The sequence below is a fragment of the Papio anubis genome, chromosome 15 (genome assembly GCF_008728515.1).
Source record: "Papio anubis isolate 15944 chromosome 15, Panubis1.0, whole genome shotgun sequence".
Classification (NCBI taxonomy): domain Eukaryota; kingdom Metazoa; phylum Chordata; class Mammalia; order Primates; family Cercopithecidae; genus Papio; species Papio anubis.
The window spans coordinates 26,694,128-26,707,146 of NC_044990.1; the positions used below are offsets into that span (position 1 = coordinate 26,694,128).

The 13,019-nt window shown below is 39.7% G+C and overlaps 1 protein-coding gene across 1 annotated transcript in view; it reads left to right on the forward strand.

Annotated features, from left to right (window-relative positions):
* The first annotated feature begins 6,196 nt into the window (after window positions 1–6,196).
* RB1 (RB transcriptional corepressor 1) overlaps window positions 6,197–13,019 on the forward strand; it is a 170,170-nt gene continuing 163,347 nt past the window's right edge. Inside the window, exons 1-2 of the mRNA XM_031655844.1 lie at window positions 6,197–6,509; window positions 9,759–9,885. Of these exons, the coding sequence (XP_031511704.1) occupies window positions 6,379–6,509; window positions 9,759–9,885 (258 nt within the window). The 5' untranslated portion in view covers window positions 6,197–6,378. The remainder of the gene's footprint in view (window positions 6,510–9,758; window positions 9,886–13,019) is intronic.

Sequence of the window (13,019 nt, forward strand, 5' to 3'; positions counted from 1 at the left end):
GTACCTCAGAATGAAACTGCATTTGGAGATAGGGTCTTTACAGAGGTAATTAAGTTAAAATGAGGTTGTTAGAGTCATTCACTGGAAAAGTATTTGTCAAATGTCTACTATGTGCCGGGCACATGTTAGGCATGCAGCCCCACTGGTTAGGAGAACAGATATAGACCTACCTTCGTAGACTGTCTGGCGTCGTGGACATGCAGCCTGTGTAGTCACATAGTTCTCCATGTTAGAAAGACTCTGTGGTTGGTTTAAGGCTCTGTTGTCACCATCTTGAAATTCTTAATAATTTTTGAATGAGGAGTTCTGCATTTTTTTTTCCTCTGGACCCTGCAAATTATGTAATTGGTCCTGCTCATGGAAATTGGTGTACTAGGAGAATCAATCGTATTCTCTGCACTGAGGAGTGTGGTTTGGTGGCATGGAGAGAAGGTCAGTGTAGCAGAAGTAGTAGAGTATAAAAAGATGAAGATGATGATATTCACAATGGTGGGAAGGAGGGGAGCCTGCTGCTGGGGGATGAAAAGATAAATGAGTGGAGCAGCAGGGATTCTTTTTTATTTCCTTCACTTTTTTCCCCCTAATCTTATTATTAACCCTGAATAATTCAGATAAACTGAACAGGTCTGTATTCCTTGAAACCTGAAAGAATCTAACATGCACATATGGGAAGTTATTTAAGTCATGGGATTGAAATAGAGCAAGAAGAGAGGAGAATTGAAGATGCTTGAAGACCAGTGTTTCCCACACTATCTATGAAAGAACTTTTCATTCTTTTTCATTACCCTTTTGTCATGAACTGATATTAACACTTTGGAATGTAAAATAGAAACAAATTGCAAAAAATTATAATGAAAACAGAGGCACACCAAATATTGTACAAGCTCACATTTTTTATATTAAACAGAAATATAATTACATTTCAATAAAAATAATCAGAACAAACATAAATGAAAGAAAAAAATTACAAAATGTACATTTATTGAGAGTGTCCAGATAGATCATTAATAAAGAGAATTGCCATTATCCTCCTAATATTTATCACTTCACAGCCATAACAACTAACAAAAAGTTGGGAGAGAAGTAGCAATTTCCCACTAAACAACCAGCATGAATGTTAATATTTGAAGTTTTAATGTGACAAATGAGTGGGCTCTTTGCTTGTTAAATTGTCTAATCTAGGTTGGATTGGTGACATGCTACTTGCAGGAGATGATGTATATCTAAATTGTTTTTATATTTTATTTTAACAACACTAGTAGTAGAAAAATTAGTCTCTCAAAAGTATGTTGAAGGGAATGGAAGAAGAGTTAAAGCAATTTAACAAAATCAGGATAATCACTTTTAACTTTTATCCTTAATGACGGAAACAATGCGTTATTTTCAAAATTCATCTTCAATCTTTCATCAGTAGCCAGTTTCAAAAACTGTCACTCCAATTATCTTTCAGTGAAATAAATGGATTTTGGATCTATGAATTTCTTGCATGTGGAGCTTATTTTGATAGAAAATACTCAGATATTTTATCAAACTTATAATTAGTTTTTAAAATATTTTGTATATAAATGTCCTTTCAGTTTGATGGCTTTATTGTTTCATTAGTCTGTAATGATTTTAGCACTTCACTATGAGTTATGGCTAAAAACTCAATAACAGGGGATTATACTTCTGAGTAAAATTAGTACAAACTCCTAGTTGTTTAATTCTTTGGAATTACTTCTCTGATCATTATTTAGTTTACTATTATGATTACTAACACATTACTGATGTGTGTCTTGTATTGGCAAAATTGGACAGTAAGGCTTGTTTTGCCATCTATAATTTAGGGTGAAAACAAATGACACAAATTTTACTTCCCTAATTTAGGTAAGAATTTCCAAAAAATAGGCTTGATTAAAAATGAAAATGATTGTAAAAATAACAAGTTATATAAGTAAATAAATATTTACATTTTCATAGATTTTTACTCTTGGGTTGCAGGTGACAAACTTTGAAATTTTACTTATTGTAATGTCGTACTATTGCACATGACAGGGACACAACCATGCCACCTACAACTCAAGAACCAGGTTGAAGAATACCTGAACTGTTTAACAAGCAGTGTCCAATGATCATGCACTTGGATAGTCCTGAAATGTCAAATCGATATAAACACTGCTAAGCACTTATCCTTTTAATTTCAGTACTTATTTCCTTGTGGACTAAACACAAAAAGTTTGCAGACTAACACTGGTCCAAGAACCACACTTTGAGTAGCATTACTCTAGGGAACACTTGCATTGAAGGGACTGGCAGAAAGAGAACTAGTGAAGGAATTTATGAAGTAACAAGGGAGGAGAACAAGGAGACAATAGATTTGTGGAAGACTAGGGAATTTTTAAGAGGAAGTGGTTAACTACATTGACTGCAAGAAAGGTCAGGTAGGTTGAGGACCAAAAGAAGCCATGGGATTGACAATTATCATCAGCGACATTTGAAAGAGTGATTTCAGTAGGGTGCTCTTGGTGGTAGTGAAAGAAAGCCAGGGACCAGCAGGCTGAGAAATTGGGGAAGCAGAGACAACCAATGGGGACTAACCTTCTAAGGAGCTAAGTAGTTAAGAAATGGAAATAGTGTGGTAGCTTGGGGGTATAAAAACTTTGAAGGAAGACTTTTTAGACCGATGAAGACTTTTTAGACTTTTCCCCAAATTTTAAAGTCACTGAAGGGGTCTCAAGCTGGAGAGAGTTCCCTCTCTAGATAGAAAGTCGAAGAAATATATATATATTTTGTAGGAGTCTTACAGTAATCTTAAAATTACCATGCAGGTTGGAAGAGAGCCATGAATTTCAACAAGTTCAGGGGGAACTTCTTTTAAGACTCTGCTGAAACTTTTTTTTTTTTTTTTTTTTGAGACAGGGTCTTGCTCTTGTCACCCAGGCTAGAGTACAATGGCACAATCTCAGCTCACTGCAACCTCTACCTCCTGGATTCAAGCAATTCTCCTGCCTCAGCCTCCAGAGTAGCTGGGATTACAGGCACCCGCCACCACACCCAGATAATTTTATATTTTTAGTATAGATATAGTTTCACCATGTTGGCCAGGCTGGTCTCAAACTTCTGACCTCAGGTGATCCACCCGCCTTGGCCTCTCAAAGTGCTGGGATTACAGGCGTGAGCCACCGTGCCTGGTCTAGACTCTGCCGAAATTCTAATATTTCTTTGGTAGTGCAACAGAAAACTGTAAAGATTTTGATGGTGAACTCAATTGCTTCTGAGTTGTGTAGATGGAAAATATATTTTATTATTTTTTCCTTCAAATTTATTTTAAGCTCCCGGCTATATGTGTAGGATGTGCAGGTTTGTTACACAGGTAAATGTGTGCCATGGTGGTTTGCTACACAGATCAACCCATCACCATGGTATTAAGCCCAGCATCCATTAGCTCTCCTGACCCTCTCGCTCTCCTGACCCTTCCGCCCTACTGGCCCCAGTGTGTGTTGTTCCCCTTCCTGGGTCTGTTTTATGGTATGTATGTGTGTGTATATATATGTATCTATTTATGTGTATATATTATGATATATACACCACACTTTTAAAAACTATTATTTTAGGTTTAGGGATACATGTGCAAGTTTGTTATACAGGTAAACTGCGTGTCTCTGGGGTTTGGTGTGTACAGATTTTTTCACCATCCAGGTAACAAGTGTAGTACCTGATAGGTAGTTTTTTGATCTTCTCTCTTCTCTCACCCTACACCCTCAAGTAATCCCCAGTGTGTGTTTTTCCCCTCTTCATGTCCACGTGTTCTCATTGTTTAGCTCCCACTTATAAGTGAGAACATGCGGCGTTTGGTTTTCTGTTCCTGTGTTAGTTTGCTGAGGATAAAGGCTTCTGGCTCCATCCATGTTCCTGTAAAGGACATGATCTCATTCCTTTTTATGGCTGCAGGGAAATATATTTTATATACTAGTAAACATAGTTAAATTAATCCATGATCAAAATATACATTCTTTTGTAAATTGAGAAATCTCTTTATCATAATTGTACTATGGCAGTAAATAAACTGGTTTTAAATAAAGCAAGTGATATCTACATATGAAGAGAGTTTACTTCAGTTCCTAGAACTTTCCCTCGCTTTCCTGCTGTCCCTACTTTTAGTAAGCAAGCATTTATTGTATGCGTAACACTGGGCTAGGTACTAAGGCAATGAGGATACCCAAGATTTGGTCTCTATCCTGAAGGCACACACAGGAGAAACATTATCAGTCATGATGCTTCCTGTTGCTAACAAGTAAAAACCTCAGCTCAGCTTACCTCACTCCAGGGCTGGCCAAATCAAGAGGCTCATTTATAACACTAAGGATCCAGATTCTTTTGAAATTCCTCCTGCACCAATCTCAGCATTTCTACCTTCTCTGTAGGTTGGCTTGTCTCACGTTACAATGGCTGCAGCAATTGGAAGTGTCATATCCTCAGTAATATTTAATATTATTATTTAATAATATTTAGAACTGTGCCATCCTTGTATTTCAATTTATCAGGCTCCTAGCAGACTACTCCTTACCTTTCAAATGTCTAAACTGCATCCTGAGCTCTTGCCTAAACTGATCTGGGGTGAGGTGAATGGAAGTAGCACTTTAATTGTATTCATTCTTTGTAGTTGGACCTGGGTCTGGGCCCTACCTCCTGACATTTGCCCTCCAAGAAAGATTTCTGAAGTTACGTAGGATTGGCTGTTGAGTAGGCCAGTGCTTGCAAACCTTTACACATCCTCACATATGTCATGATATGCAGACAAAAAGATAATCCCTTATACAACTTGCTGGATAAACTCAGGAGGCTTACAGCCATGACCTGCTTGAAGGTTCTTCCTGCCTTAGACCTTGCTCAGCTACTCCAGGATGAGTGGATTTACATCAGAGCACAACTGTATTTTATTCACAGCACAAACAATCTCATTCCTTCTCAGTTGGTGAGTTCAGAGTGAGCAATAACAGTGCCTGCCAAAGAGAAGAAAACATGTACTCAAACTAGATAATCTATTGATATAAATACCAAGACATAGAAGTGATACAGCTTTAAGCCAATGTTTGATGGTGGTAGTCCCAGCAAGCTCTTTTCTGATGTCTTTGTGTCTTTGCACATGCTCCTTCTCTGTCACTGTTTTCTTCATCAACATAATGTAATGGACAAGTGGAATCAAATAGAGTTGAGTTCAAATCCTCTGCTACCCATCTGCCCTGGTATTGGACAAATTAATTAACTCTTCTGAGCCTGTTTCCTCATCTGCAAGCTAGACTAGCTAATACTACCCATTTGAAAGGGCTGTTTCTTAGCTACATGCATGCGGGGCTTAACACCTAGATGACGGGTTGATAGGTGCAGCAAACCTCCATGGCATACGTATGTCTATGTAACAAACCTACACGTTCTGCATCTGTATCCTGGAACTTAAAGTTAAAAAAAAAAAAAAAAAAAAAGGCTGTTCCTGGGGATTAAATAAGATAATTATGTAAGGTGGCCAGCACAGTTCCTGGTACATAGTAAATGTCAGGCCTGCCTGACAAACATCTATTCAACAGCTACTGCTCCCCTGAAAATCTTCCTTAGACTTTTCCACGGTGCTTCCCGTTTTTACACCACTATCATCTTTTATTACACTACTATCCGTTCATTCCCCACAGCTCCCTCCCTTCCTTTCCCTAACCAGTGATCCCCCAAAAGGCCAGCAACTGTCTAACATTTTGTATCTTCTAGTGACTGGTAAAGTTCAGCATCTACTAGCGCTCCAAGTTTCTTTTTGTTTTGGCCGAGTTTGCAAAACGGATTAAGCGCGATGAGAGGGCGGGCGCCGCCCAGAGAAGGAGAGCGGCGCGCCCGCCGAGGGTGCACTAGCCAGATACTACCTGCGGGGCCCGAGCGTCTTCCCTATCAGACCCCGGGATAGGGATACGGCCCACAGTCACCCGCCAGACTCTTTGTATAGCCCAGTTAAGGGCAGCTCGGCTTGGAGGGGGTGGTTCCGGGTAGAAACACGTCCGGGCTGCGCCGGATGCTTCTGGGAAGGCTCCTGGACCCACGCCAGGTTTCCCAGTTTATCCCTTCCCATCTAGCGTCCCAGCCCGCGCACCGACCAGCGCCCCAGTTCCCCACAAACGCCGGCGGGCCCGGGAGCCTCGCGGACGTGACGCCGCGGGCGGAAGTGACGTTTTCCCGCGGTTGGACGCGGCGCTCAGTTGCCGGGCGGGGGAAGGCGCGTCCGGTTTTTCTCAGGGGACGTTGAAATTATTTTTGTAACGGGAGTCAGGAGAGGACGGGGCGTGCCCCGACGTGCGCGCGCTTCGCCCTCCCCGGCTCTCCTCCACAGCTCGCTGGCTCCCGCCTCGGTAAGGCGTCATGCCGCCCAAAACCCCCCGAAAAACGGCCGCCGCCGCCGCTGCCGCGGAACCCCCGGCACCGCCACCGCCACCCCCTCCTGAGGAGGACCCAGAGCAGGACAGCGGTCCGGAGGACCTGCCTCTGGTCAGGTGAGCGAGCAGAGCCGCCGCCGCCTCACGCGGGAAGGGCGCCCCGTGTGCGTAGGGCTGGCGCCAAGGCTGCTCGGCGGGACGCGTCCTCGCCGGGGGCCGGGTCCCGGCGTGAGGAGACGCCCTCCCTGCCCCCCGCCACCGCGGAGAGTCTGCAGAATGGTGACAGGATTTTGGGGTTGCGGGCGTGGGGTCTTGGCTTTAACTTGACACGTGTCGGGCGGGTGGGTCTAGGGTCCTGAACGAAGTGACAGGTGCAGTTCCCTCTTGTGAGGCTCAGAGGCAGAGGGTCGTTGCGAGCGTCCATCAGACGCAAAAAAATGAAAAATAAAAATACAAAAATGGTGTCTGTGGGAGAGTTCTTCACCGGTTGAGAACTGGAGTACTCCGGTGGTCGTCTGACTTTCAGTTTTGGTCTCACGCGATGCAACAGTTGGGAAGTATTTTCTTCTGGGCGTGCACTGCATCTGAACTCCATTCGTGGGAGAGGCCAACCAGAAAGCCTTGGACAAGAAGCACAGGGTCCTGAGTGTCCATTGCCTGCAGGATACTCGGCTCAGGAGCCTTGCGGCTTCTCCTTAGAACAATAATGCATCGAGGCCTTGGGGACTCAAAGCCATCTGTAGTGATCGATGGAATGTAACTCTTTAGAGGAACTGATACATGGGCAAAACTTTCGTGAGACGTTTACCAGAAGTGCTTGAAAGTTTCTAAAGTTTTTTTTTTTCTGTTGGATGAACTCTTCTTGCGTGTTAGTCGGCTTCAGCTTGTCTCATTATTACTTCCATTTTGCCTTTTGACTTTGAACCAGCAACGATCCTGGTGTCCCGTCTTTTTGCCTTTGTTTTTGGCACAAAATTAGTGGTTCTGTGCTCAAATGGAAATTTTCGTTTTCCCTTATTAAGTGGAATCTAAATTTAAGCAAGTCCATGCGAATGCACTAGAACTTGAAGGGAAGTATTTATTGTATTGCATCATCTTACTTTTCTTGATTGTACTACTTTATGGTTAAATAGCTATGACTGAAAGAGTGTAATTGTCATTATTATTGTCAGCACTGGTTCTACTTTGAGATTACAAGTTCATTGCAGGGGGAATGGGACTTGTTTCTGTTTTTCACTATTTTCTCCCCTATTCTTGCCCATCACCAAATCCTTTCACCCTCACCCATTTCTTTCCACTCGGTAGACACTAACAGAATTAACGGCAGAAAAGATTGAAGTGGGATTTAGGAAATGGCCCGTGGAAGGCTATTAAAAATTTATATATTTAAATGGACTGTCTTATAGGTCAGTTAAAAACCATATTTGTTAAAAAACCAAAACAACAACAAAAAAATTAAAAACCACGTCTGGGGCATGTTCTGGGAAAAGACATGACTTTAGTTTCTGATTAAATTCTGATGTATCCAATTCTTGCAAATTTCCCTTTGGAAAATGCAGTAATGGCTACTCTAAAGAATTCCATGTTACGCACACAGCTTTAGAAGCATACTCTAATGTAGGGTAACCAGGAATATTGACGTTCTGACCACTGCTTGGAAAAAAGAGGACTGTTTCTTTCATTTTTTAACTCATTATTTTATATATTTTAAGTAATGGAACTATAAAAAATTCTCTTATAAGTCAGATCCATACAAGATACAGTCTGTTCTTGATTATCCTTACCCACAAAGGGTTTCATTAACATAGACAATTGAACTCTATAAATTAACCAGCAAGGGTAGAACCACTGCCGTGCAGTCTGATGCTGAGCATCTTGCCTGGAGATGGAATCAGGGCTCAGTCCAACTACACTTCCAGTGACAGATTCCATTCCTAATTTGAGAGTTGAGATCTTATTTCTGTTGCCTTATCTCTGGCCTAAGTAATGTAGCTGGAAGGGAAAGTGTCACTAGGAACAGCATACCACATTCATTGTTGAAATAATCAAAGGTTAATCATGTTTCAAGCTGGGCGTGACGGCATGTACCTGTAGTCCATGCTACTCAGGAGGCTGAGGCAGGAGGATTGCTTGAGCTTGGGAGTTGGAGGCCAGCCTGGGCAACAAAGCAAGACCCCAGTCTTTAAAAAAACAAACAAAAAAGTTGACCAGGCATGTTGGCTCACGCCTGTAATGCCAGCACTTTGGGAGGCTAAGGTGGGAAGATTGCTTGAGGCCAGGAGTTTGAGAGGAGCCTGGGCAGCAAAACAAGACCCTGTCTCTACAAAAAAATTAAAAAAAAAAAATTATCCAGTCGCTGTGGCACGCCTGTAAGCACATCTACTTAGGAGGCTGAGGTGGGAGGATCCCTTGAGCCCAGGAGTTTGAGGCTGCAGTCAGCCATGATTTCACCACTGTACCCCAGCCTGGATGACAGAGTGAAATCCTATTTCAAAACAAGAAAAAAAAAAAAACAACGAATTATGTTTTGAAGGAGGAATTGGCAATCTAGAATAGTGGTCAAGGGCATGGATTATAGAGTTAGATTGTTAGGCTCACATGGTGGTTTACCTCTTACTGGCTGAGACCTCAGGTAGGTTCTTTAACTTCTCTGATTTGACACACATCTGTAAATGTCTGTTTTTACAGATGAGAATACTTATCTAAAAGGGCTGATGTCAGGATTCAGTGAAACCATATGTTTAAGGTACTTTCTATAGGATCATAGTAAATACTCAAGAATTATGAATTATTCTTCGTACTATTCTTATTATTAGATGTCACATAGAAATTAGATGAATGAAAAGGAATTAGCCAACAAGAATTTATTGAATGCTTGTCTTTGTTAAGGAGAAAGGACAAAAATAAGCAGTCACATCATGTAAGATGTGCTAGTAGGTAGAGAGGTTATGTGAAACATTGATAAGAGTAGACTACAGCTTAACAAAGTTACTGGTGTTGAATTGTATAATATTATCTATGGGTTTTTATCTTCTTCTTGTTATCTTTGTCCTATTTTCCCAAACAGCTTTAGCTGTTACATTTATTTTCCTTCACAGAAGTGTTTTGCTGCTCTGAAGTATATTTGACTTACCATGCAAGCAAATATTTTTCACTGTGTGGTATCCTTGTTTTGGAATGACCATGAAAAGGATAATCATGTTTAAATTTGAAGTGTAATTTTTTCTATGATAAAATAAGATCTTAAAGTATTTAATAATGTTCTCTTTCACAGTAGTGTTATGTGCAAACTATTGAAACAAGTGTGTACTGAATCAATTTGATTTATAAGTATATGCCAATTATATGATTATTTTCATTTGGTAGGCTTGAGTTTGAAGAAACCGAAGAACCTGATTTTACTGCGTTATGTCAGAAATTAAAGATACCAGATCATGTCAGAGAGAGAGCTTGGTTAACTTGGGAGAAAGTTTCATCTGTGGATGGAGTATTGGTAAGGATTTTCTTAAAATGTTTTGAAATTTTTTTTTCTCATTTTAAAAACAACTTCACATCACTATATAAAAATTGAAAGATAGAAGAATATAAAGACAATAAAAGCTAATAATAATTTCACTACCCAGAGGAAATTTACCTCTGCTAACGTTAAAAATGTTTGAGGCTGGGCACGGTGGCTCACGCCTGTAATCCTAGCACTGTGGGAGGCCGAGGCAGGCAGATTGCCTGAGCTCAGGAGTTTGAGACCAGCCTGGGCAACATGATGAAACCCTGTCTGTACTAAAATACAAAAAAAAAATTAGCAGGGTGTGGTGGTGTGCGCCTGTCGTCCCAGCTATTTGGGAGGCTGAGGCAGGAGAATTGCTTGAACCCAGGAGGTGGAGGTTACAGTGAGCGGAGATTGTGCCACTGTACTCCAGCCTGGCAACAGAGCGAGACTCCGTCTCAAAAAGAAAAAAAAAGGTTGAAAAAAAATCCCTCCATATATGCCTCCCACCAAACAATTTTAAAGCAGGTCTTAGTTATATTTTATTCACTATAATACAAGGACTTTTAAAAAAACACTGCCATACCTTATAAAATAATTTTTATACCTTCTAATATGCAGTCAGTGTTCAGATTTCCTGATTGACTCAGAATTAGTTTTGTTAGAATTCAGGATCTTGAAAATATTTTGATATATTCCTTTCATGTTTTTCTTTGCATATGTATAAATGTATATGCTTAATAAAAGCAGCAAATAATTACTAGAGTTTTATATGTACTGGGGCAATAGTATAAGAACTTTACATAGCCGGGCATGGTGGCGTGTGCCTGTAGTCCCAGCTACTTGGGAGGCTGAGGTGGGAGGATCATTTGAACCTGGGACGCGGAGGTTACAGTAAGCCAAGATCGCACCACTGCACTCCAGCCTGGGCAACAGAAGAAGACCCTGTTGCAAAATAAATAAATAAATAAACAAACAAACAAACAAACAAACAAAAATAAGGCTGGGCGTGGTGGCTCAAACCTGTAATCCCAGCACTTTGCGAGGCTGAGGTGGGTGATCACTTGAGGTCAGGAGTTGAAGACCAGCCTGGCCAACATGGTGAAACCCCATCTCTACTAAAAATAAAAAAATTAGCCAGGCATAGTGGCAGATGCCTGTAATCCCAGCTATTTGGGAGGGTGAGGCAGGAGAATCGCTTGAACCCAGGAGGCAGAGCTTGCAGTGAGCTGTGATCATGCCACTGCACTCCAGACTGGGCAACAGAGAAGACTCCATCTCAAAAAAAAAAACACACACACACAAAACAATCAACTTTACAAATCTACAAATAACTCGTTTAAAAACCATTGAGATGAAATATAAAATCTTTATTTTTACAGATGAAGACACCGAGTAGAGTGAGGTTGAGTAACTTGACCAAGGTCCCTAGGAAATAAGATCTCAAATATAAATTTGAGATTATACATGTAGTTATGTATAGTTACATGTAGTTACACATAGTTTTGTATTTTCCTGTTTTTTTTCTCATATGAGCATTTTCTTATGTTATTAAATTTTTTTGTAATATAGTTTCTAGTGATAGTATAATATTTTAGCTATTGGATATATTTTAATTTGTTAACTCTTACTGGATATTTGGGTTTTTTCCAACGTTTTGATGCTATAAAATAATGTAATAAACATTTGTATTCGTAAGACTAATGCCTGGCACAAAGTGAGTCCTTGATAATTTGTTAAATAAATTAATGAATGAATCTCTGATTATTTTATTAGAATAAATTCGTATAAGATGAATTACTAAATCAAAAGCTATGAACATTTTTATGACTCTTGATGATTATTGGTAGATTACACTTCAGACAGATACTTTTAATGAATTTACTTTCTCAAAATAGTAGTATAAAAGTATATATGTTTTTACTGATCTGATTAACACAATAGAATGTGTTTATGTATGTCCCATAAGAAAAGTGTTTAAAACCATTAAATAAAATCTCTGGCAGTAAAAAGGAGAAAACAAGTGTCATAATTTCCAAAGAATTGAACATAGTCTCACATTTCTTATCTAAAAAGAAAGGAATACTGAAGTATCTTGAGTGTATGACTTGGGTATTATAATCCCCAGGCATCTAGTGTATATTTTAACTGACTTGGGTACTTCATGTACAAAGCTGTTTTTGTGCATATACAATTAAATGGAATCAGAGCTCCTTCACTTTTCTCTTCCTAAAATACTAGATTTTTGGTGTTCAGAAATTTTGGGATAGCTGATTATAGAGAGTATTAGTGAGTATACATACTGTAGTTTTCAATTTATAAGTGCATTGTGTTCCAAATCTGTTTGTAAGTTTGATATAGTAGTTAGATTTCCAGCCTAGTTCACATAACTTATTTTTTTTGTACTAAACTATAAAAATAATAGTTTTAACAGTAGAGGCTCTTTTGAGCTTCAGAATTGAATACATATTTAAGCAAATATTACTGCTTTATTAACCCTTTTTTCATCCTGGCTTTGTCTCTACCTTCCCTGGGAACTGGCCCAATTTAAATGTTATTTCCTAATGGACCTCATGATGGGGACTAGGATGTGTGAAATTATTTATGGCTAGGTACTGGAGGAAGGTAAGAAAGGAATTTCATGTTACTTTTGGGATTTGAGGTATGCTTTTGAAGGGTATAACAGAAGATGATGTCCTGTTGTTGTGTTATAAATCAACAGACTTTTCCTTGAAATATGATTTTAAGTGACAGTTAAGTTTTTGAGGGTTGGCCTGAGAATTTAACCTTCATTTATATAATAATATCTAAGGGAGAATGTGATAGAGTGTGTTCTAAGAGGCACATGTAATGACAGAATGAATATGTTTCCAGTGCAGCTATTCTAGTGGCAGTTGTCTGTCTTCTTTGAAACAAGAGGAGGAATATTGTCAAAAAAGGAAACCCCTTTTTAACAATAGAAAGTAGGTGATGTTTATTGGGATAGAGGATGGGTTAAGAGCAAGGATTAAGAGTCAAACAGATATACCATGTCCTAACTCCATTATCCTGAACATGTTATCTACAATTCTCAAGCCTTAGTTTTCTTATCTGTAAAAGGGACTGACAATAATTTCTGGATCTTGGAGTTATTGTGCAGATTA